This window comes from Takifugu flavidus, chromosome 8 (genome assembly GCF_003711565.1).
Source record: "Takifugu flavidus isolate HTHZ2018 chromosome 8, ASM371156v2, whole genome shotgun sequence".
Taxonomy (NCBI): domain Eukaryota; kingdom Metazoa; phylum Chordata; class Actinopteri; order Tetraodontiformes; family Tetraodontidae; genus Takifugu; species Takifugu flavidus.
The window spans coordinates 3,546,654-3,570,466 of NC_079527.1; the positions used below are offsets into that span (position 1 = coordinate 3,546,654).

At 39.7% G+C, this 23,813-nt stretch overlaps 2 protein-coding genes across 3 annotated transcripts; one reads left to right on the plus strand and one right to left on the minus strand.

Annotated features, from left to right (window-relative positions):
• The first annotated feature begins 6,969 nt into the window (after positions 1–6,969).
• Positions 6,970–16,417, plus strand: LOC130530349 (neuronal acetylcholine receptor subunit alpha-2-like). The gene is made up of 6 exons (XM_057041420.1): positions 6,970–7,307; positions 9,894–10,045; positions 10,884–10,928; positions 11,017–11,126; positions 12,441–13,878; positions 15,035–16,417. The coding sequence occupies exons 1-6, from the start codon at positions 7,256–7,258 to the stop codon at positions 15,158–15,160; spliced, it is 1,923 nt and encodes a 640-aa protein (XP_056897400.1). The 5' UTR covers positions 6,970–7,255; the 3' UTR covers positions 15,161–16,417.
• A 2,725-nt stretch (positions 16,418–19,142) lies between these two features.
• On the minus strand, positions 19,143–23,590 carry zgpat (zinc finger, CCCH-type with G patch domain). 2 transcript variants are annotated; one of them, XM_057040183.1, is made up of 7 exons: positions 23,433–23,590; positions 22,463–23,122; positions 22,103–22,236; positions 21,609–21,773; positions 21,403–21,516; positions 20,893–21,301; positions 19,143–19,602 (listed from the first exon to the last, which is right to left on the minus strand). In XM_057040183.1, exons 2-7 carry the CDS (start codon positions 23,065–23,067, stop codon positions 19,464–19,466), a joined length of 1,566 nt encoding a protein of 521 aa, XP_056896163.1. In that variant the 5' UTR covers positions 23,068–23,122; positions 23,433–23,590; the 3' UTR covers positions 19,143–19,463. The 2 variants fall into 2 exon arrangements, with proteins under 2 accessions (XP_056896163.1, XP_056896164.1); XM_057040184.1 differs by having other exon boundaries at positions 23,526–23,574.
• Positions 23,591–23,813: the final 223 nt, after the last annotated feature.

Here is a 23,813-nt window from a genome sequence, read left to right on the forward strand (position 1 = left end):
GCTGACTGCAGAGGAAAATTTGCTCCACATTTGCTTATAATTGCTTTACTACTTAAATGTGAGTTGTATTCCTGTTCATATTTTTAACGCAAAAACTAAGCTAGAGTGTGAGTTTCCCTTCCAAGAACAGGACCACCAAGTCAGTGATCAAATTTTGTCCATGTTAGATTAAATATTAGATACATTGGATCTATTTTAGAATTTTTCTTTTGTCCAGAATGGCAAATATGACTGCTCATTTATTGTATATACTGTACTTTTGTGAATGTATTTGTTACTAAGCTTTTTTATGCTATGGAAAACCAATCGCAGTTGACTCAGAATTCTTGCCCTCTGTTCCTGTTTTCAACATTACAAACAGGAATCTCATTAGGATAGAGAGACTTCCTTCTTTCCGGTAGGTTTAGATTATTGGAAAATATGTTTAAGGTGTAGTGAAAATAGTAAAGGCTGCCAAGAGAAACTCACTTCCACACTCCTTGATTGGCTATAAAGGAATCATGAAGCTGAAATATTCTTATATGTTAGTATTAAGTTTATTTCCTTTGTGACATTGTGACATTATACCACTGTTGCAATTGGTCTGTATAATGATTCCCTATCTGTCCATTGGATGAAACACATAAAGGGTGAACTGCTGTCTTCTATGCACATATATGTTTTTTAAATCTAGTGGTGTTTGTGCCTATTGCATTTTGCTCCAATCAAAAAAGCATTGATTTCATATTAGCTGAGCAAAAGCTCTCAATAACACTTTGATCTCTGTGCCTCTGAATGTTTGGTGAGGTTAATTGACCATCAGCCACTGCCTGGACTTTAACTGGGTCCATCTGCAGCCTATTTTCAGAGATTAGATAACCATTAAAGGAAGAACTTATACTAGAGGTGGGAGCGTTTTCCATTTTAAAAGGTGGTTCTTTAAAAATCTCTCTTACACTTGAACACAGTCTTTTCCCCAATTTATTTATCTGTTCTAAAGCACATAAAAATGTCAGCAAGGTATACAATCACAAAAGAAAGCATGTCCTAGAAACATGTTTGACTTGAACCTGGGGTGATAAATGCAGCCTTAGATTTGCCCATCTTCCCAATTTAGACGAAATGGTAAATTTTGCAAAGGTCTGAATGAATAAAAATGAATAATCTTTACACCCTGAAGGAGATCAAATCAAAGGAAGGTGGGGTACCTGTGTTTCACCGTGATGTTATCTAAAGCACGACAGTTAAGACAGAGGTTCAGCGGTGCTGTCGCATACAAAGAAGAATTCAGAGAAAGAATGACGAATAAGCCCTTGTGTAGAGGGAGAGCTGAGGGGAGCTCCTGTCTCTGGAGGTGAAAGTATACAATCTCCCCTCAGGATGGAGAAGTCCATGGAACGGCCCAATTATATGGATGACAGTTTAATTAAATCACATTTTATTCATATACTGTCAACAAGAATTCATTTTCTTACATCTTTACAGAACACAAAGTCCTTTCCTGTACCTGTTGCGTTGGTAGCGCTACACAGAGATAAGTGCATGTCCAAGCTCCCTGTTCTCATCTCTCTAGCAGGGTGGATATTCTGATTTATGAGATTTAGCTAAGCTGGTGGCCACAGGGGTCTGGAATAATGAGAGCAGTCCAGCATGCTGTGGTGACACAGTATGTGGCACTTGAAAAATCTATGAAAGAGTCTGGATAAAGTGACAACCCGAAGACCCTCTATGTCAGACCACAGTTCCCCAGGCTTGGTATGTTTTCTGCCATTACGGCTCTATAACGTGAGGTGGAGGCAGCTTGAAAAGTAAAGTGTAATTCACATTGTGGCGAGAACAGGTGAGGATTCGCAGACTCAAGAAGTGCTTTAGGAAGAAAAACTGGATGTGAAACAATGCAACAAATGTCACCATTTTACATGGATACACAGTTTGAATTGAGCAGAATTATATGTATTTTTTAAATTATATGTATATTTCCTTATTATATCTGCTTCTAAGAATGAATTCACTGGGCTGCAGAGCAAGATGTGCATCCAAGGTTTCTTCCTGTTAGAGGGGAGTTTTTCCTTGCCACTGTTGCTTGTTGGGGGTCAGGCCCTGGGATTCTGGAAAGTGCCTAGAGACAATTTGGATTGTAACAAACGCTATATTAATAAAGATTGATTGATTGATTGATTGATTGATCCATGTTGGTCTAGATTGTCCAGCTGTGATCTCAACAAATCTTTACTTCCAAGAAACTGATCCAAATGAAAAAGGTCCAGAAATAGATTCATTCAGTCCAGGTTGAAGCAGAGTAACCAGAGTTTCCACAGTTCCAAATTAAACCAGTGCCAGCTACAAGTCATGATTCAATTATAAAAAATTAAGTTAAAAGGTTGTTTTTTGCCTCAGTAAGCTAATTTTAATATTTTGTTTCTGTTATTATCGCTTTAAAGCTTTTTCACAAGAGGTGGGATCACATATTCCAGATCATCGTCCACAGATCAGTATTTTTTTTTGGTTTCCAGGCCTACAACATATGTTCCAGACCTACATACCTACTACAGATGTTATATCTTGACATGATGACAGCAACGTATTTGTACTTCCCTGATGCCTGTGGCACAATTTCAAGTCAGTTCCTCAAAATTATCACATTAAAAAAGGAGCCTTAACAGTCATAATTGAACAATCAACCCTGAGTTAAAAAAAACAAACAAAACACTTCAATGATCACGGCTGCGCGTATTCAGCGTTCACAGAAATAGATTACAGAGGAATACTAAGTCGCGGGGAGTTGCTTTTACCTGAACACAGGCTTTTAATGGGATTCACTCATTCACAAATTGATAGCACATTTGCATGCATATGTTAACAGATGGGCCCGTACAAAGTCTGTGATTACACTGTAGCTGTAAGCTTCAGTACCTTTTTTTCTGTGGCACTTTCAATAGAGCGGTGTTTGATAATTAGTAGGCCTGCTAGCATCTGCTTCCATTGGCTGTGTACTAGCGGTCACGCTGTATTTAAATGTTACAACAGTAGGAATCTTTGAGTTAAAAAAAAAACAAGCAAACAAATATCCAGAATAAACCTTTATAATTAGAATGCTCTTGACATTTACAGAAATAAAGACATATTAATCATGTTCCCATTATACATTTTGCCCTAATTTGTATTCAGACCCATCCCCAGTAGCCACCAGATGGCTATCTGGCTACTTTCACTCACCCTGGGGCCAGTGCAGGTGTTTGTGGTTGGCATTCAACAGTGTTAATGATTGTGCTTGCCAACACGTTCAGGATGGATTCAACAGCCACCCAGTGCTTTGGGGTGCCAGTTTGTTCCATTTTAATTCCATCTCATATACTGTACAGCTGACTATAAACCGCTGGATAGCAAAAGGCAGGAACTCTCTATTTAATGCCTGACAGACACAATGGCTAATTTAAGCCCCTGCAGTGACATTGAGTTGTAAAACACGTTTTCTATACGTTATCTACTTCTCAACTTATTTAAAGCAGGACTATCTATGATTGACAGGCCATCCCCACAGTCTTAGCCCCAAAGGTGCTAATGCATGCATTGAATGATTATGTGTATCATGTGGATTAGTATTCAGGTCCAGATGTGACCGAAAGAGCCACGTGGATCACCTGGCGATCTCAAAATCCTGTTCCTGGTTCCACACTTCATATAAATTGGTTTCTCTGGGAAAACACCCTGTGATTTGACCCTTTGATTTGATCAATACTGGGCGACTCACACAACATTGCTAATGGATCAATTTTAGTCTTGAAAACAGATACTATTTTCACGCGCGATAACATTAATTGTTCCGGTATTGTGAATAACAAGGGAGTGCAGATGCCATCATCTTGTTAGTCCCTTAGGTTTTACTGTGTTTTCCAGATTAGGCAGATAAAGCTTAAATTCATCTTAGTCACCACTTTAGAATTCATATTTTGGTACTTCTGTTATTTGTAAGCCCGTCTTTCTCCTTATCTCCATGGTTGTTGCTGCCTATTTGTCATCCCCTGTGCCTTGTTGTCTTCCTCCTGTATAAACGCTCTGTTCTCCCTGTAGTGTTAGTCAGCCTGGCTGCTGTTGCCTGTGAGCGTATGCCTGTTGCTCTGTCCGTGCTTTAAGTGTATCCCTTCCTGATTCTTGTCGAATGTGCTGGATGTGGACTAATACGTCTCTCTGGCCTATTCTCCTACCCAGGGTTCTTTGTGTTTGAGATTCGACCGTTTTTTGCTTTTGTGTCTCACCTTGTAAAAAAAATAAATCGCAATTTTAGGCTGCCACTGGGGGCTCCGACCATCGCATCCATTGTCGATTGTTAATACTGTGACATCCACAGTGACGCACTACTATTGTTCCTAGTTTCATCTAGAAGCTAGCTAGTCACCGAATCCTAATCAAATAAAGTGACTGTGTGTGTGCGTGTGTGTGTGTACAGGTATTTTTTTTATAACACGTATATTTTAGATGCTCATGTAATGCTTGTAAAAACTAAAAAAAACTGCTATATTAACCATTTGTGGTTCCACAATTATTGCAATGTTGCTCTCAGTGTGCTTGTGTTCTAAAAAACATAAAAGTACAATATAACATACACATATCTAATGAACATTTGCTTATAAAATGCACACAAATCTGCAGGACTACACACAGTGCATACCATTCGATGGATACCTAAACTGGACCAGTCATTGTTATTATGTTTGAAGTGAGTCCAATTAGAATTAATTTTAGTTAAAGGAGTGACATTAATTATTACAGTAATATAAATCTTGCCATTTAAAGGCCAGGATACATTTCCCCCAAACTGTCTTAAACAAAACATAGTATATTATGTGCTAACAGCAAGCACATAAACCTACGAGATACAACAGTGAAAATATGACTATTAACTCTTCAAATAGATTCAAACAGACAAGTATGTTCATCTTAAGTTTATTAAAGCCTGTTCTCACTTTGGTTTGAATGATAAAGTAAATTACTTTTTTTTTTTGTACATGGAAAAACTGACACTTAAGATTTATTTTCAATATATTTAATAACACTAGTTTAATTCACCTCCTGAAGCACTGGCAACTGAATTTGAATAGGGCTATTTTTTATATTTAGCCTTATATCATCGGACAGGAAGGACGATCAAGGCTAGGATGGCTGAACTAATAATCTGTCACTTTCAGCGGTTGTTCAAATTTACTGAATTTAAATTTGTCCTTTCAAAAACACCCTGCGCTTCATGAAGACAAGTGTAGCGACGTTACATAAGAGCACCATCTGCAGTGGAAACGGTTTCGGTACTTTCATTATTGCTTAGGTGAAAGCGCTTTGCCGATTTTCTGACACTCGAGACAGTGTCTGACTCTGAGAGAGAACTTTTCCACACCCAAGGACAAAAAGCCTCAAAAGGATTGGAATTTTTTCTAAATTCCCACGCTTGCCGAAGACCCCTATAGCAACAGCTTCCACGTCAACATAATGGAAATGCCAATTATGTCTTAATGTGCAGATCCTGTTCAGTTTCTGAGTGCAAGCTGGAGCCTATGCCAACATTTCTTTATCAGTCAACTGCGGCAAGCACAACATTCACTTGCACGCATCTGGAGAAAATCCACAAGGACCCAAGGGGAGCGTGGCAACGTGACATAAAAAATAAAGGAAGTCTCTGAGTCAATAAATTCCAAACTCAATGACAATTCAGTGAATAGATTCACAGAGAAGCTTCTTGAGGTATTCCTTTTTGTTCGTTATATTTTGGCATATTTTCTGCGTTATTCACAGCGTTGCAGACGCTGGAGGCAACCCTAACAGCTTATAAAGATGGCCGTGACGCCTCAAGGAGAGTTATGCTCTGTGAAGCTGAGGTCAAAGTGCTTACATGAGAATCACCAAGTACTGCTGCTTCTAAAATCCATTTGTTGTTGAGGAGCACAGATGGTGATTTCCATCAGCTGAGGTGGCCATAGAAGGAGTTTATATATGTCCGTACGTGGGTGAGAGACAAGGGAATGAAAGTGTGAACTATCAGGCTATAATTGTTCTATATGTACCCCCTGCCCTTTACTGATAGTAACATTTCCTCCTCTGATGCCCCCAACCTCCCGCCCCCTGCTGATGCATCGCCCTACTTAGAAAGCCCCGTTGGACTCCTGTCCGATTTCAACATGAATTATCAGCTATCAAATCTCTGACGGTGAGAAGATACATCTGTGTTGCAGCCACACTGAGGGAAAAAAAAAATCTCTTCATCCGTCAAATCACCGTTAGTCATCACTGGATCAAGCGAGCCACCTCTTTGATTAGAAAGAAAATCAATGTGTACACTGTGGAGGCTTTTCTCTGTGGGCTCATGGCATATTCAAAAGGAAATCATCTGACAAACATATACACGGCAGCAAAACAGATCTCCTACTGGATCTATTTTCTTGCTCTCCATCACATAACAGAGATAAAAAAGATCCGCCAGAAAGCAGCGAGCAGATTCACTCTCAAGTACACGCGACTCTCGAGTTTCTTCCCCCTTTGAATAAATATCAGACCCGTGCAACAATTGAAGGAGATAACCAGCCTTGACTTTGAACTTTAAAATGAAAACTGCACAGGAGGCTGAGAGAAAAAGTGCTTGACTGCAGGTGTTGGTCAGGCATGTTTTAAATGGTGTTAGATGATTGGATGATGAGGGGGGGTATGCCTCTGGGAAACATGCTAGGAAGGGATTGAGGAGCATTCAGGTCTGACTCACAGGCACCTCTGCATGACCAGACTTTGACAAGCACCTACAGACTGCTTGCACATGAATATCCAACTGTCAAACACACACACACACACACACCTTTACATTCTCTCATCTCATTCACTCCCACTTGTTTTCTTTTTTTGTGTTGGTTTTTTCTCTCTCTCTCTCTCACTCTGTGTGTGTGTGTGTGTGTGAGAGAGAGAGAGAGAGATGGGAAAAAGAGAGGGCGATGAGATGAGGAGGCGGAGAGATGAGAAGTGAAGGAGGACGTAATGTAGACAGGGAGGGTAGAGAAGAGCAGAAAACGTCACACTTGGATGTACAATTCTGTGGAGCGAGGAGGGACTTTGAGATGTTGGATCAACTAAACTCTGCGCTTGAAGAAATAGATGCATGAAAGTTGGACGGACCCCGGATCAGCATGACCTCTCCTTTTGTCTAAAGATAATTGATTTTACAGAAGAGATAATCGATCACCGGGACTGAAAACTGCTAGAAGTTGGAACAAGTTTACACACAGCATTGGAGACTAAGGGCATGATGGATTTATACAAATATATTTTACTCTTCTTTGCACTTATTCCTCAAGGTAAATAATTGCCTTCAATGTCTTGTGTTTCTTATGTGAAAATAAGAAATTGCAAAAAAATAATCATAGCAGATTACCATTAATTAATAAGGAAGGAAGGGGTTTTAATATTTATAGATCATATTTTAAAATGTCTCTTAATTCTGGAGTAAAAAGGTAATGCCTGAGTCACAGCACACAGAAATGAGTCTCAGACTAAATGAGTGGCTGTAACAATCTATAAATTATGGCTTTTTCTAATGTGTATGAGTATATATTGTATGTTAGCATCATTTTGCAAGAGATGAATTTAAGAACAGATATATATCTATACAGATGTTTACAGACATCTATATACAAACATGTGTTTCTAATGTAATTTTTATATTCTCCAGTTAATCCATCTATTAATTTAAAATTCTAGACACATTTTCTGTCAGAAAATTCAGCAGCTACCAAAAATGAATATAAAAATCACACAAAAGACAACCTTCAGCATATAAAAACACTGGTTCATAAATTCTTCATTGAAGAAGTTGGAAAGAAAAGCCTCTGTTGCTTAGTGACCTGGTAACAATTTTTATGGAGGTGCTGCCTGACTCATTAAAAAAAGGGAAAAAATGACATTTGCTTCTAATGCATTAGTGACCTGTAAGAGTACATTGATCAAACGAGGACAGAACTGGGTCCAGGAGCTCTAACACCCCTGGTTACCTGTGCAGGAAAAATCTATTTTTTGTCTTTTGAATGGAAAAACATCAACAAATGCTGTCATTGGAACTGTTTTTGGCAATAACAAATGGAATAAATTTTAGAAAAGCTTATAGAGAGTAAATAATGGAAGGAGACTTCAAGAATAATGTTTAAAAACCTGTGTAGTAGAGTGCAACAACAACAAAAAAAAAAGTGCAAAATTGAGGGAAAAGTTGGTGACAGTCAACCTGCTTGAAAAGTTCCACTGTAAGCAGAATTTCCTCCATCCTGGCTGCATATTACAGTCTGTTCTTGTGCTATTCATAGTGTCATGTAACACACACTGTGCAGAAGTAAACTCATCCAACAGTAACTGCGTGTGCTTGCAGTCCCCTGCAAACATGACTGCTTCATCTGTCCGGTACATTGTCAAAGTCACCCCCACCCCCAAAACATCACCAGATATCACTCAGTCTTGATAAGTACCGAGCAAATGCAGTCTTTGTATTCACCTTCAACTGGACAAGCTTCTCAAGGTTGCTGGGCATTTGGACATGGCCACCAGATTCAGCCACAAACTGGAAGAAATTCAGAAAAAGCCGTATCCATTTAATAAGTTATTGATCTTGAGCCTTCAAAAAAATTGAGGATACCAGTTTTCAAGCAACTGCAGAGCCCATCTGTTTTGATTGAGTGGCCAGGAAGACCCTTGAGGATGGCCAGCAGCCCACCAATACCTGTGTTCCCGTCATACATGTCAGAGCTGCATATCTCTGAGATGGATGGATGGATGGATGGATGGATGGATGGATGGATGGATGGATGGATGGATGGATGGATGGATGGATGGATGGATGGATGGATGGATGGATGGATAGATAGATAGATAGATAGATAGATAGATAGATAGATAGATAGATAGATAGATAGATAGATAGATAGATAGATAGAGTCTAGAATACAGAAAAGCTTAACTGAGTTACACAAAGCAACAGAAACTGTAGGCGGTAGACAGGATTGCCCGTCTCTCATTAATTGTATCCATACCTCTTTAGGTCATCCTGAACGCTGTGTGCTGACTTCTAAGTGAGTGCGCGCACACACACGCATGTATGTGAGTGTGTGTCCGTGCGTGTGGACATCGGAGAGGCTATGAAACAGTTGGAGAGTTGGGGCATTCAGTCCATTAGTTCATCTGTTTGGAGACAGAATGGATATCCTCAGGTTTAGACCCCCCTGCACTCCCCCATCATCTCCATTTGAGTCACTGAGTCATTGAGATGCTGGATATCTCGTGGAACCATTTTCCTACCTTTCCTACCTTTTCCTTCCCAAATTTATCTTGGATTAAAGACAGTGTGAATATGAATTTAACATGAATATAATGCACTGACTTCATCGTCTCTATAAATAGCGTAAGAAAGAACACATATTCAACGTTGATAATCAATATTTATAAAGGCGTATAAATTACTTTTGTTTTATAGACATGTGTCTTACGTTATTAAATTTACAGTCACTTTGTCTCTTTCAGTTGTTTGCTATTACAATTTCAGCGGTATATTAAAGTAAAATGCCACATGCATTAGTAAGAGAGTAAACACCATTTGGTATGAACAGGGACCATCTAATTATTTGAGATTATCCAGTGTGGGGCACATTTGAAAGAACCAAATATTGAAGTTTTTTTTTCCTGCTAAGCTGTAAAGGAATAGAGCCATTTTTAAACTGAGCATTCTACCGCTTTTAAGTTTACTTTCTATTGTGTGTGTCCTCAGTAATTCCCCATACCTCAATAAACCATGTGTGGGCAGAATTGTTAGAAAGGTGTTAATGTGTTATTTTGTCCAAGACGCACAATATGAGTCTACAAGTGAATTCAGTTTATCTGGATAACCTCTTCTTCCCTTGCAGGCTTTTCCCAAGTAGCACCTCGTGCCCATGCTGAAGAGCGACTGCTTCAGGATCTGTTTGCGCATTACAACAAGCTCTCCCGGCCTGTGGAAAACACTACAGACACGGTGCTAGTGCACTTTGGGCTGTCTATTGCCCAGCTTATTGATGTGGTGAGTTACTAGCTAACAGCCTGAGTTCCTCAGGAGTTGGTAAAGTCTAGCTGAAATTATGCATGAAGACAGTGCAGAATATTTGGATAAACTGTAAATGAACTGTGACTGAGGCAAAACTCGAAAAGCATGAAAAGTGACGTCGCTTTCAGCTGAGGAAAATGTGCTGCTAATGTGATATTCCAGGCTCAGTAGCTAAACTGCCAGTCATATATTCTCAGTGCACATGAATAAATGTTTGGGGTTTTTTTCTTCTCACATGTTAGAACCTATTCATCAACATCTTCATGAATTGCCACCAGCTCGACAGGGACAGCAATTTGAATAAACAGATCATTTATCAGCGGAAATGAAACCACCAGAAACAGACTGAATCCAGATTAACATAGGCTGTCAAATATGTGACAGATATAAGAATAAATATTCATAAATGTCCACCGTACAACGCAAATAGCTGCATGCTTGCATTCCAGATTAATTACTGTTGTTTTTATTGTGTGCATTTTAATAACACCGATTTACAAGTGACACTTGAAAACATGCGGAGACGTCGTTCACGCCTTGAAGGTTGACTTGGATGACAGTTACGTGCCAGCGTACGTGCCACCTGCCTGGCAATGAGAGAGAGTTCAGTGGCTGTGCTTTTCTATGCAGGGCTACAGTGGTCATTTTATGAGGTTTTTTTATATGTCTTCACTTGTTATTGGAACAAAATATTGACAAAATGGAGCTCTGATTTTAAAAAGATAATGAAGCTCTACAAAGCACGGCAGTGTGATGATAAAGTCCAGACTGGTATCTCATCTCTTCTTTCTCTCCTTTGTTGGAACCTACTCAGGATGAAAAGAACCAGATGATGACAACAAATGTCTGGGTGAAACAAGTATGTCACGATAAGTGACAACGTACACACAAACTATACGCTCTGGCACAAACCTACAGTACTTAAAATGATTAATGTTTCCCTACAGGAATGGAATGATTACAAGCTCCGCTGGAACCCAGAGGAATATGAAAATGTCACCTCCATCCGTATTCCCTCAGAAATCATCTGGCGGCCTGACATTGTCCTCTACAACAAGTGAGAATCTGAATCAATATTTTGACTAAGACAAAACTGTGAGGCATCCTGGGAGTTTAAACTGCAGTTTTCAAGGCGAAGATAATGATGTAGCAACTTAGGTTCAGATGGGGATGATTTATTTCCAGCAGATGGCCTGGCTGTGGGGGAAAACCCAGAAGACCCTAACTGCTTGCCAAACATCTTGTCCTATGCCAATGTCATAAAGTAATTTAAGTAAAATAAATGCGAGTAAGGTCAGTCTTATTGGAGATGGATACAAATAAACCTTGGGACAATGAACAATGCAGTACATTAAAAATGTATGCAAAATAAGCATATTATTTAAATTGGGTGTAATATCTTGCCCACACAATAAAAGTAATCAGAGGAAATTTCAGCAGTCATAGTTCTTGAGTTTTTGATGCTACAGTAAATCACACGAGTGTCCATGTGTTGCTGTATATGCTTCTCATCAGTCATCTCCTCTGGGCCTATAGATACACTTAAATTTGGAAATAAGCCAGGGATTCACTGGAGTCTAACAGATGTTCTAGTTCCCGATATGTAATGAAGACGCACTCCAAAGCAGAGTGATTGATAGATAATTGTGGAGATGCTGAAGCTAATTGTAAAAAGGTGGGCAGATGACTGGAAAAGGAAGTGAAGTGTGCTTGTGTGGGTAACAGGAGGGCTGGATGACTTGAGAGGATACAACAAACAAATAATCCAATTACAGAGGAGATTAAAAAAAAAGAGCTGGCCAGTCTACAAAATGGCTGTGGTGTGGTCAACATTAGAGTTTTGTTGTTTGGTTTTGTTGTAATTATAGAGGCGTTTTTGACGGCAGCAATATTCCATCTTCAAATACATGTATACAATAGAATACATGTTATACTTTGAGCAAGTACATGCATGTTGACTCCTTTTCAAAGCCAAACGCCTGGGAGCCATATCTGACCCATGCCGTCCAGCCTGGGGGACGATATCCTGTAATAGACCAACTACTAAAAATTCAAGAATTAACTGCACCAATTGCTATCTACTGGCAATGGGTTCCCTTCCTCTCTGCTCATTAGAAGTTAGTTGAGGACTGACTGAGGGGACTGGCCCCTGATGAAGTCACAGGCCCTTCATCCACTCAATCTTGATTAAAAAAAATATTACCCTACTGAAGGAAGTAGCCAGTGAAAACCAAGTCTGTTGGGACTTCCAAGGAAGGTATGACATAAAGCACCTATTTAGAATATAAAAGTTTCTTTCTTTTATTTTGATGTTCAATTTGATGTCAATTTTGAGTCAATCAATTTTTCCTTCTCTGTGTATCTTCTTCAGCGCCGACGGCGACTTTGCCGTGACTCACCTGACAAAGGCTCAGCTGTTCTACGATGGTCGGATAAAGTGGATGCCCCCGGCCATTTACAAGTCTTCTTGCAGTATAGACGTCACCTTTTTCCCGTTTGACCAGCAAAGCTGCAAAATGAAGTTTGGTTCGTGGACATATGACCGTGCCAAAATCGATCTGATCAGCATGGCAAGCGATGTGGACCAGATGGACTACTGGGAGAGCGGCGAGTGGGTCATTGTCAACGCAGTGGGCAAGTACAATACGAAAAAATATGAGTGCTGCACGGAGATCTATTCGGACATCACGTATTACTTCATCATCCGGAGGCTTCCATTGTTCTACACAATCAACCTCATCATCCCCTGCCTTCTCATCTCCTGCTTGACTGTGCTGGTCTTTTATTTGCCTTCACAATGTGGAGAGAAGATCACCTTATGTATCTCAGTGCTACTGTCTCTGACCGTGTTCCTCCTTCTGATCACGGAGATCATTCCATCAACGTCTCTGGTGATCCCATTGATAGGTGAATACTTGCTGTTCACCATGGTCTTTGTCACCCTCTCCATCATAATTACTGTCTTCGTTTTGAACGTACACCATCGATCGCCACAGACCCACGGCATGCCGCACTGGGTGAGGAGAGTGTTCTTGGACTTTGTACCCAAAGTTCTCTTCATGAAGCGTCCACCAGGCACAGCCAAGCAGCACTGCAAAAAGCTTATCGAGATGATGCACCGTCCTGCCACCGTGTCAGGACCGGGAAATTCGCAACCCTTCTGGACAGGACTGGAGACAGAACTGAGACAGATGGGCCCGGTCCACAGAACAATCCCAAAGGCTCTCACTGATAGTCCAAGCATCCATGTCAGCTCGCCCTCTCCACCCTCTTCCCCTCTCGCAAACTGTAATAAGGACAATCAATCACTGAATGCCAACACCTTCTGCCAGTCCATATCGGGACGGTATTCACTTCTGTCAGAGAAACAACTCCTGCATGGACACAAATCAGCTGCCTCGTCTTCTTCCCAGTTATCGTTACCCCCCACATTGCCACTGGGACTACTTCACAAACGAACCAACAAAGAATCCAACACCATGGCTTCAATTGGACGCTCCCTCAGTGTGGAACACATGTTTGATGACCAAAAGGAGGCGCCTCGCAGGGGCAGGTATCGGCGTCGCTCCCGAAGCTTCCAGTACTGTTGTCTGCATGATGAAGGAGCAGGGCTCACAAGAGCCACGTGGGGGCAGAATAAACATCCTTCTGCAGATCATCTAGTTGAAATAATAATGGCAGAATCGACAAAAGACACAAGCTCACTGCAAGACTTTGAGGTTTCAACAATTTCCCCAGCTATGCAGCGGGCCATAGAAGGAGTCCAGTACATCGCTGACCATCTCAGAGCAGAGGATGCCGACTTTTCGGTGAGTTGAGAACTTGACCATAATGTAAACAACATCATTCATTTGCTATTTTTGAGTATTTTTGTAGTTGCACAATTTTGCATTGCAATTTATCCATACATTTAGAGATGACCGTTATTTCAGATAGAGTTAAATAAACACAAAGCCTGCAGAGTAATCAGAGCTAACATATTCATATCAAGGGTACAGCCCTCATGGTCACACTTCCATTATCAGCATCGGTTAACGGGCAATATTTAATTAAGGGTTTAGCTCATGTAGTTCCTCATATATTTTCTTTTCTTGAAGGATATTTTATTTACCTCTCAGTTACTGTACAGTCATGAAAATAATTACAGTGAGACAAGCAGGCATTTAGGTATGAAAGATAGAAGTTTGTGTTTGCAACCCATTTGTGTTAGTCTGATTAAAAAACAGACCAAAACTAATTTCCTCGCTGGACAAACATTAAATAGTGTGGTCAACTGTCCAATTATTCATGCATACATCTTATGAGGACTCAAATTGGCCTAGGCACTCTACTAATGCTCAATAGAATCCCCATAGATGCTTTTACACACAAGAACCTGCTGCCTCAGCTCTTCAGTATTCAACAGTCTGTGTTGAGCAATTAGGGCAACATGCTGCATTTTTAGCCTATCAAGCTACTCTTAACCTATGTGGTACGTGTTCACATGCTGTACCCCCACTATGGCTTGACTGTGTAAAATTATTACATGACTTCAATATATTGGCAGAGACACCACTAAGAAATAATATGGTGCATTTATACAGTACAGAATCACTTTTAAGAGCTAAATCAAAGGGGATCATGATATACAGGTTCAAAAAATAGATACAAATTCCAAAACCAATGGTGGGAGGTATTGCATCCCTTATTGGAGTCATTTCCAGAACAGCTATACATTCTCTCTCTCAGCCAGGAAAGGCCCCTGTGTGAGGGAATAAAATAGGACCTCTGTAATTTGACCTTTAATTTTTTATAAGAGAGACAAGAAAAAAAATTGACCTTTAAGGAGATCGCTGTTTCGTAATGGAAAAATCAGCCATTGGAGAGGAATCACTCACAGGTGAAAACTGACAGCTGATTAAGAAGATGACGGTGATGGTGTGACTTTTTGAAAAGTCCCCCTGTGTTGTGTCTCCTCTCTTTCAGGTAAAGGAGGACTGGAAGTACGTGGCCATGGTCATTGACAGGATATTCCTCTGGATGTTTGTTTTGGTTTGCATACTGGGATCTGTTGGACTTTTTCTTCCTCCTTGGCTGGCTGGAATGATCTAAAAACTCACCACTAATCATTTTGTCTTAAAAAAGAAAACAGTCAATCCTTGCTCTTGGATCGAGTTTTACGCACGAAAAAACTAATTCTGATTCCAGTGGTAGTAAAAATTCTTTATGAGGGCAAAGGTCAACAGATATCACTCACCCAATTTCATCTGGACAAATATTGCTTCAGTAAAACAGTGAAAGCAGGCTTTAAAGGTTTACTGTTTGACTTCTGAAAATGTCACAAAATAAGATAATTTATGATATTTATTTTTTTATGATTCTTTTATAATTCCAATGATAGTATCAGTGGTATTTTCACACAGCAGATCTTCCTGCTCTCACCAACGCCATTATGAACTTGTTAGCGTTGAGGTTGATTTTTTTTTTAATTCATCTCTTTCAATGGCTGCAGCTTATGTATATGTGCACATACCTCAAGCAAAAGTGGAATGTTTTAGGGTGACCCCTGTTTTTGCTGATGCATGATTTTCATTATTTTCACTAAAGAATACTAGTGATTGATTTGTTCAACTAGAATTCCTAATTAACAATTCCTTTTCTGTGTGTTGGTGAGATTTTTATATTTTAATAGAGCACAACTTAGAAATGACAGCTCCAAAATTCATGCTTTCTCTTGCCATACAGGAAGGGAACCTTTGAATTTGGCTTTGATGTTAGTTCTGATGTTAGTTCTAACAACGAGATGAGTTGCAGCAGCTTCGAAATGTGTCCGCTGAAAGTGAGTGTGCTGAATAAAGGCATGAACAAAGAGCTCCAATAAATCCACAGAAATCAGAGACTCTATTTCACTTTCCCAAGGCCAGACCAGAGTCAAATCTTAATCTGCTGTATCAAAGTGCAGTGAAAAGGTATTTTTCTTGCGAGCTTTGCAATGCTTGAGAGAGGTAAGTCTTGTTAAAATCATTACAAAATAAAAGTAATATAATAGCAGTGGTTCCATATAAATATAGCTGAAGTGAACGTTTTAAAACATTTTTGTTATACTTTGTTGTGTTCAGAAAAAGTAGAAGATGTTTTTTGTTTTTTTTAAGTTGAAAAATAGATATGTGAAAACATATTTTGGGATTTATATAGTCTAAAAGCTAAAAAAATAAAATAAAATCACATTTAATGCCCTTATGCAATACACTCTGTACACTCTGTCAAGATATATTTTGCCTCCTTCCTGTCATGTCATTTGTTTTGACATTTTTCAAGGATTTTATTTTTCTGTGCCTTTATGACTAATAAAACAGTACTGAATAAAAATAGGATGAATGTGTGATGATACAACTTTCACTTTTCTTATCTCATGAGATATACAGTTACACTTTATCAAAGCAGATTCATATTGATCCAAATTGTATCAATATGTATTATTCATCAACTCGCATCTATATCACTCTTTATTCGTCTACCAGTAAGATGCTCTTCCATCTCAGTACAACCTCTGTGATTTATTGACGTTATCCTAAATCACCTTTAATTTTGACCTCCAACAACTGACGATTGTATTTCTCCTGGCTCAGCAACCATTGATCATTATGTAAAACCACAGGCGGGAGAAAATGGCAGGCACAATGACAACACAGCACTTTAAAGAATGGGAAATATGCACTTCTGCCTGCACATGTTCATCCACTGATTCTACAGGAAGCGCACAGTTGTCATTTAAAATGTGCCATCAATGGCGTCGAAATAAATTTCTATTAAAGGAAAATATTTAATTTTGGCCATATTCTTAAGGGTTTTCTTCCACCTGACTGCGAACCTTAGTTAAATATTAGACCTTCACTATGAAAAATGAAAGAGGTAGTATAACAAATATAGAATATTAAACTCCAAAATATAACTTTTGGAGTGTAATAGCGTGAACAATCTGGTCAGTGTTAAGGGACTTACAGTATTACAAAGTTATACCTAAACAGAATGTTGGCATCACTATTATCAAGCGGAAAAGGCAAAAATGTATAACAGTCATATACACAACACATTCATAGCTCTAGAAATATGTGTGTAGTCATCCAGTCTGAAGCTGGGTCTGTCATAAAGCAGCTAAACATTATGCTTGTCCCCTTATGGCAAACAGAATATGACCCATGACCCAAGTGCATTAATTACAGCAATATTATACAAACAATGGGTGTTTTATTTTCCTGTCTTTGGTTATTTTGTTGACTGCTTATGCTAAGTCTAGGTGCGATGTAAAAAAGGTACCTCACAATTAATCTTGAAGCATCCTGTTTTTGGTCTTTTCTATGGCATCCCCCTTTAAAAGGTATCATTAGAAAATTGAGTTGGAAAGACTATCAGACAGTAACATTGTCGTGATCTAATGGACAAGCACAGAAAAATGTGTACCTTTTCATTAAAACTACACCAGAATACATATTATTTGTGGAAAAACACTGCATTCACTTGATAAATAACACATGGCAGGATCAGGTCATGTTCTAATCTATCTGGAATAAACAGGGTCTAAACTATAGGGGACACAATGTCCAGTCAGTACCAGAAATACGGGACAGTGGGGACCTTTACATTCCCTTTCATGATCTGATTTTATTCTACAGCCGATGCCAGTTGTAGCCAAATTACTGCTGAAGAAAGGATCCACTCAAACGATCACAGGCTTAAATGACAAAGGTCACATTGATTCCTGTGTCACTGTGCTTTAACAACTGTCATTCAGCACCTGATCCTATGTTAATCGGATTGTCCAAGATGGCAGTAATACGGCTAAAAGTAAACTCTGCATAGTACTTTTGAAAAGAATCTTTTAATAGCACACGTGCATCGAGTGTGACTGGTATTAAATTTGTTGGTAATTGAATGTTATATTTAATCAAGTCTGACTCTACCCAGGACGCATTTGAATCTGTTCATGGTAGACAAGGACTGTAAATCCTCTCTGCAAATAAAAAAAATCAAAATAAAAACGGGACTTCGAACTTAACAAAGATGTATGAAGGTTTCTAAATATAAGCTATGTCAAAGTGAACATCTGCCCAAACTTAGAAAGCACCACTTCAAACATTTGTAGGCCAACACCTAAAGGCTGGCAGCTGCAGCTAAACAGATTAGCATAAATTTCTGAGTAAAACATCTGTCAAAGTGGCCTTCCAATCAATTTTTCAATCACACCTCTTTAATCACTTAATCCTGCCTCTGATAGGTGCTGATTAGCAGTGAAAACACCCTTAATAGGCCGGTCTGAATCCATATATGAGATAGACAGATGTTTGCAGGGATGTGCAAAGAATACGCATAACAACGTCAAACAACACACACAGACATTAAACAGACACATTAAATCTGCTGCCTGAGCAAGAAATACCTGGAGACCTGCAGCTCATAAATGGGTTGAGGTTTAGAGCACATTGTTGAGGGATTGCACTAAATCAACACACACTGCACAATCTTAAAGTGGTGCCACTTAAGAGATCAGAACGCACCTTCCCTCAGGGTAATGACATCAGGGTTCCGAAGTGTTGCACGTGAGACTGCCACCAGTCCATCAAACTTCCCGGATTGTGCTCATTCCTGTCCCAGCTATCCATCCCGAGAGACTTTCTTAAGTATCTGCGCTTTATCAGCCAGATAAGGATTTTTCTCAGAAAAATAAAGCATCCAGCCCAACAGGACTTGAACCTTTACTTGAGTGCCTGAAGGTCATCACCCAACACTCTCCCCAAAGACAAAATGTACATTTTTAAGAAGACAAGCGCCTTCCCAAATGTATTATTTAAAAGTGAAGTTACAGCCGCGCACAGGCTGATAGCAGCCGAGTAAAATGAGACGCCGTGTCTGCAAAGGTCTCTCAACCCCCGAGGATGTAATTTTAAAATCAGCAGTAAAGTATACTGTGCTAATCTGAGGAGCCTCTGGACTTATAAACTCCTTTGCAGAAAAGTTTTTTAAAGTTTGTGAAGCATTTCTATCCTGGAGTTCAGTTGTGTCTCAGTGTGACAAGGAAGACAAAATGCACACCGAATACACAAAAGAAGCTTTTACTGCTGATAGAGACAAATTCATTTAGACAAAATGCTCATTACAAATGAAACTGTTACACTGTGAAACAGGAACCGCTCCGTCCTTGAAAATAAAATGAGAAGCATAAAAGGTTTTGCTTTTTCCTCCCCGACCAAATGATCATTTGTACATATAAAACAGCAGCAATAGCGCAAAACCATGATGCTGATGCAAAACAATAAAAAATGACTAAAAAAAAACCAAGTGTACAGGTACGCGACAAAAGTTCATGCAAGGGAAGAAAGTTCTTCCTTTATGCTTTAAATTTTAGAGAGAAGCCAGATTAGAACTCGGTCATCTTCTTGTGCGTGTCAGCCTTCTTGTGCTCTCTCTGGAGGGACATCTCCTGGGCTTTCTGTCGGGCCAGCAGTTGATGGGCCGCTGACAGCTTCTCTTCCAGCTGCTTCACTCTGGATGAATCCCTTTGCACACACAAACAGCAAATACATTAGGGGGGGGGGGAAGTAGCGAGAGGCTGGCAGTCCACTTGGCTTTAGCTGCACTTTAGCAGAATAACTTCGGCTGGCTTTCAACTGAGTACAGGTTTAAAAGAAAATGTGTGGGAATGTGTAAAAACTGATGTAATCTGTTCTGTACGCACAGCGCCATGGAACATTCATGCAGGGGAGGAAAAACACAGCACAATGATGCTGAAGAAGACATATCACTGAATTTGACCAGTGATATTGCTTGTTTCAGTGACCGTCACATAATTTTATGACAGAAACAACCCCAATTGCCAAAATCTTAAACACTGAGCAACAGGTAAAATACAGTCACTTGTAAAAGAATGAAACTGCAGCAATCGTGGAGATACATAATAAATGGGAAACATTTGGTTAATATCATTCATTATTGCATCACTCCTTACTATCAGTTACTATTTACTAAATTCTGCGAGCAAGCACACATTTTCTGTAAGTTTGAGTTTGCAGCTTCACATCAGCCACTATTGGCGGGCTTTAAACCACTTTTTTCCCTCTTGAAACATTGTTTAAGTTGTTATCTTGGACACCAAAACACTACAACTGTTACCAACTCACAGTTCTTGATCAGCGTGAATCACGAAATGCTGCAGGAGTTCTCTATATTTTGTTAGTCACTGTTACCTTTGACATTTATAAGCCTTCCAAGACCTCGACGCACATTGCTTTAGTAGTGCTTTAATGGAAACCTGCAGTGGTTGGTGTGGTCTACTTTCATGGGAGAGAAGTCCATTTTCCATATTGATATTAAACATTCAAAACCAAATACAGTAATTCTCACTATCCATCTATCATCACATTTTAATAGATAGATAGATAGATAGATAGATAGATAGATAGATAGATAGATAGATAGATAGATAGATAGATAGATAGATAGATAGATAGATAGATAGATAGATAGATAGATAGATATTTTTGAATTCCTTTGTTCCTCCAAAAAGATAAAACTATACATACACATTCACACCTCAGGCCAATTTACCACTTCAGCCAGTCCTCCTATCTTCCAAATGCATGTCTGAACTGTGGGAGGAAGTCCGCACACATGGATAAAACCCACTCAGACATGGGGAGAACATGCACGCTCCACATAGAAAAGCGCCAGTGACCCCGGGGTTCAAACCTGGAACCCTGTTGCTGTGAGGCGACGGTGCAAAGCACTGCATCGCTGTGCTGCCAACAGATAACATTAAATATTGAGTATACGCAGAGGTCGAGATTTACCTTCCAGTTTGTTTGCTGAGGGACTCAGTCAGTTTCTGGATCTCTCTCTCAGTCTGGGACACTCGCTCAGATGCCTGGAACAGCTTCACATTCAGACTCCTCTTGGTGCTTTTCCCTCCCCTGTAAGCCTCCAGGCTTGTTGCTACAGATGATGCAGCAGCGCCCCCCTCAGGATCAATGCTCTGGCCTCCCAGCTTATTGTTGAGAAAATCAAAGACAGTGCGGCGCTGACCCGGAGCAGCCCGATGTTTCCTGAGTTTTTTTGGGCGCCGCGTCTGTGTGCCGTCTTTGGCTGCCTTACTCTGGGTGCGTCTCTGAGTGAGCTCAGCACACTGATCAAGAGACTTTCCTTTTGGTAACACCACGGCCATTACAGGTTCCACTCGTCCCTCCTGCATTTTTCCCAATCCTGTCAACACAATCAGATGTTGAGATGCAGAGGAATGATTTCATTCTTTTTTGTGTATCAAGAGAGAACAAATTATATTATTGTTTTGGCAGCTCACCTACCTTTTCCATATTCATAGCCCATTTTGAGCATCAGTTTAGACCCAATGCCTCTGGTATGTGTCTCCCAGCCCCCAAAATCTAACGTTACTGTGAATTCTTCAGCAGTGTCCAACACTTTTGACCAAAAGAAAATAAAAAGAAATTAGTTTTTTTTAATAAGAGATAAAGTTAGAACATTATCTGATGGATTTATACACTACACACACCTTTTGCGTAGGCCACATCGGCTCCATCTGCAGACTCATCTGGGTCAGATTCAGAGGAAAGCGGAGCTTGTTCTCTCAGGGGCGGAATAATGCTGTCAGCCTCAACAACAGCCTCTTTGAGGAGTAGCGAGTCAAATTTCAGAGTGTAGAAACCGCTGTCGATATCTGTATCAGAAGAAATATTTCACTCTAGCTATCTTACGCCATTTCATCGACCATCCATCCGACCAGCATTAAAGAAATCCCGGCTCCTCTACCGGAGGCCTACAAGCTTAGGCATTCTGAAAGCTTGAGTATTCAGCCTCTGTCTTTAATTTGCATGTGGCTTTTATCTAAGTTTTTCTCCACCACAGTGTTTGGGAATGTCTCATTTTGACCTTGGGACTTTTGGTTTCAAAAGCAGTGCAGATGTTTGATCGGTTTTGTTACCTTTATCAAGCCTGTTAATGTGGCATATACATGTAAAACACACGATAAACCTCACTCATTTATACCTTTGATTTTGGCTGGGTACCAGATGCCATCCTCATGTCGAGCCAAACAAGATGAGCCTTCTTCCAATTTACTGAGGTCAAACTCAAGGAATTCTCTAAGCTCTGACACATACACCACTTCACCATGGGAAAACCTTTTGAGAATAGCAAACATTCATTGAAGTCTGTAGTCTATACTGCAACTATAGACAGACCAAAGTATATTACCACTATAATTTACACATTACACAAACTAGGAAAATGTTCAATCCTAGCAGGTCACAGAACAAAAAATATTTGATAAAAGGGTGTACCGTTCATGGAGAACCTGAAAATAAGCAGTTCAGAACAACAATAATAAACAGAATTCTGCTTCATTACCTGCAACTGTCCAGAAAGCGACATTTGCCCTCTAGGTAGAAAGGACAGGGTTTCATAGACTTCTGGGTAGGGTAGATATAGAACACTCTCACTTGTGCCTCCTCTCCCTCGGGTGGTTCTGCTCCCACCACCATGGCATTGTGGTATTCCAATGTCCCCCATGCTGTGTGATAGGGCGCTCTTACTTTGGTACCACTCAGTGCATCTTCTTCCTCTTCTTCTTCTTCATCACAATCCTCTACTCCTTCTCCCTCCACCTCATTTCTCTCTCTGTTGTCAGAACCACTACAAGAAGATTCTCCTAGTTCCCCATAAAATGCAGCAAACTCAGCATCCAACCTGTTGTTTGCAGCATTTGTTTCAGCTCCTGATGCTGGGATGTTTGATGGCAGTCCATTACTCTCTTCGAGGCTGGCCAAAAGTTGACTCTTTTTAACAGAAACCAGGCTGGCTTCTGTTAACTCTATCAACTGAAGAAGGTCCTCTTTTAGTTTAAGCAGATCTGACTGGTGGGATGGATCAAGACCGGCTGATATCGCTGTCTCCACCTGCTGCAACTGGGCACCATAAGCTGAGATGGCTGCCTCAAGGGTTTCTTCGTCCATATTTGAACTTGGAACCGTGCAGGTACGGTATATGCAGCATCAAAGCCTTAAAACACTTAAAAAAAGAAAGTATTGTTTAGCTCAAATAGAAACAAAGCTCACCGCATACCTTCTTAATTGTCATTTAATATTAACCTGGCCATATATAGTATTTACAACAAACACATTGTTCTCTTTCAAACACCAGCAGCAACAACATACGTGTATCTTGAAAAGGTTGCAACTTCATAAATAGATTGACAGTGATAAATAGATAATGCTGCGACATTTCAGAAGTAGTTTGGCGAAATGCTAGCCATTTAAGCTAACTTTTAAAAGTCCTTATAATACACATCCTTATAATATTTTGTATTCTACTACATTACCTATGCTCCGGTCTAATATGTTGCAGACACAAAAAACAAAATCCATCTTTGGAAGATGAACGTAAAATTTACAAAAAAGAAAATGTCACACACCGAGATGCTAAAATGAAAACATAAAGGTTACCGGCGAAGCAGTCACGGTGACTGAAGAGTTAAATTGAATATAGGAGTGAAATGTCTTTCAAAATAAAAGCAATATCTGAAAACAAATTATATTTCTTCCATTATTTTCAATCCATTTATATTTTTATGAAAGCATGATAATTTCTATAATAATACAAATTTATTTCTCAATCGTACTATTTATTTTCAGCTTTTATTTTTTAATTAATAATGATTCTCTTTTTTATTCTGAAGACATTTCAAAAGCGGAAGTGTTAG

What these genes read in the sequence shown, in the direction of transcription:
- zgpat (XM_057040183.1), bottom strand. Translation starts at nt 23,067, where the DNA reads ATGGACGAAGAAACCCTTGAGGCAGCCATCTCAGCTTATGGTGCCCAG. An exon ending in CGCTTTCTGGACAGTTGCAG is followed by an intron (nt 22,237 to 22,462) that starts GTAATGAAGCAG and finishes TATTCTCAAAAG; the next exon opens with GTTTTCCCATGGTGAAGTGG. An exon ending in GGGCTATGAATATGGAAAAG is followed by an intron (nt 21,302 to 21,402) that starts GTAGGTGAGCTG and finishes TTGTGTTGACAG; the next exon opens with GATTGGGAAAAATGCAGGAG.
- LOC130530349 (XM_057041420.1), top strand. Translation starts at nt 7,256, where the DNA reads ATGATGGATTTATACAAATATATTTTACTCTTCTTTGCACTTATTCCT. An exon ending in CTTTGCACTTATTCCTCAAG is followed by an intron (nt 7,308 to 9,893) that starts GTAAATAATTGC and finishes CTTCCCTTGCAG; the next exon opens with GCTTTTCCCAAGTAGCACCT. An exon ending in CAGAGGATGCCGACTTTTCG is followed by an intron (nt 13,879 to 15,034) that starts GTGAGTTGAGAA and finishes CCTCTCTTTCAG; the next exon opens with GTAAAGGAGGACTGGAAGTA.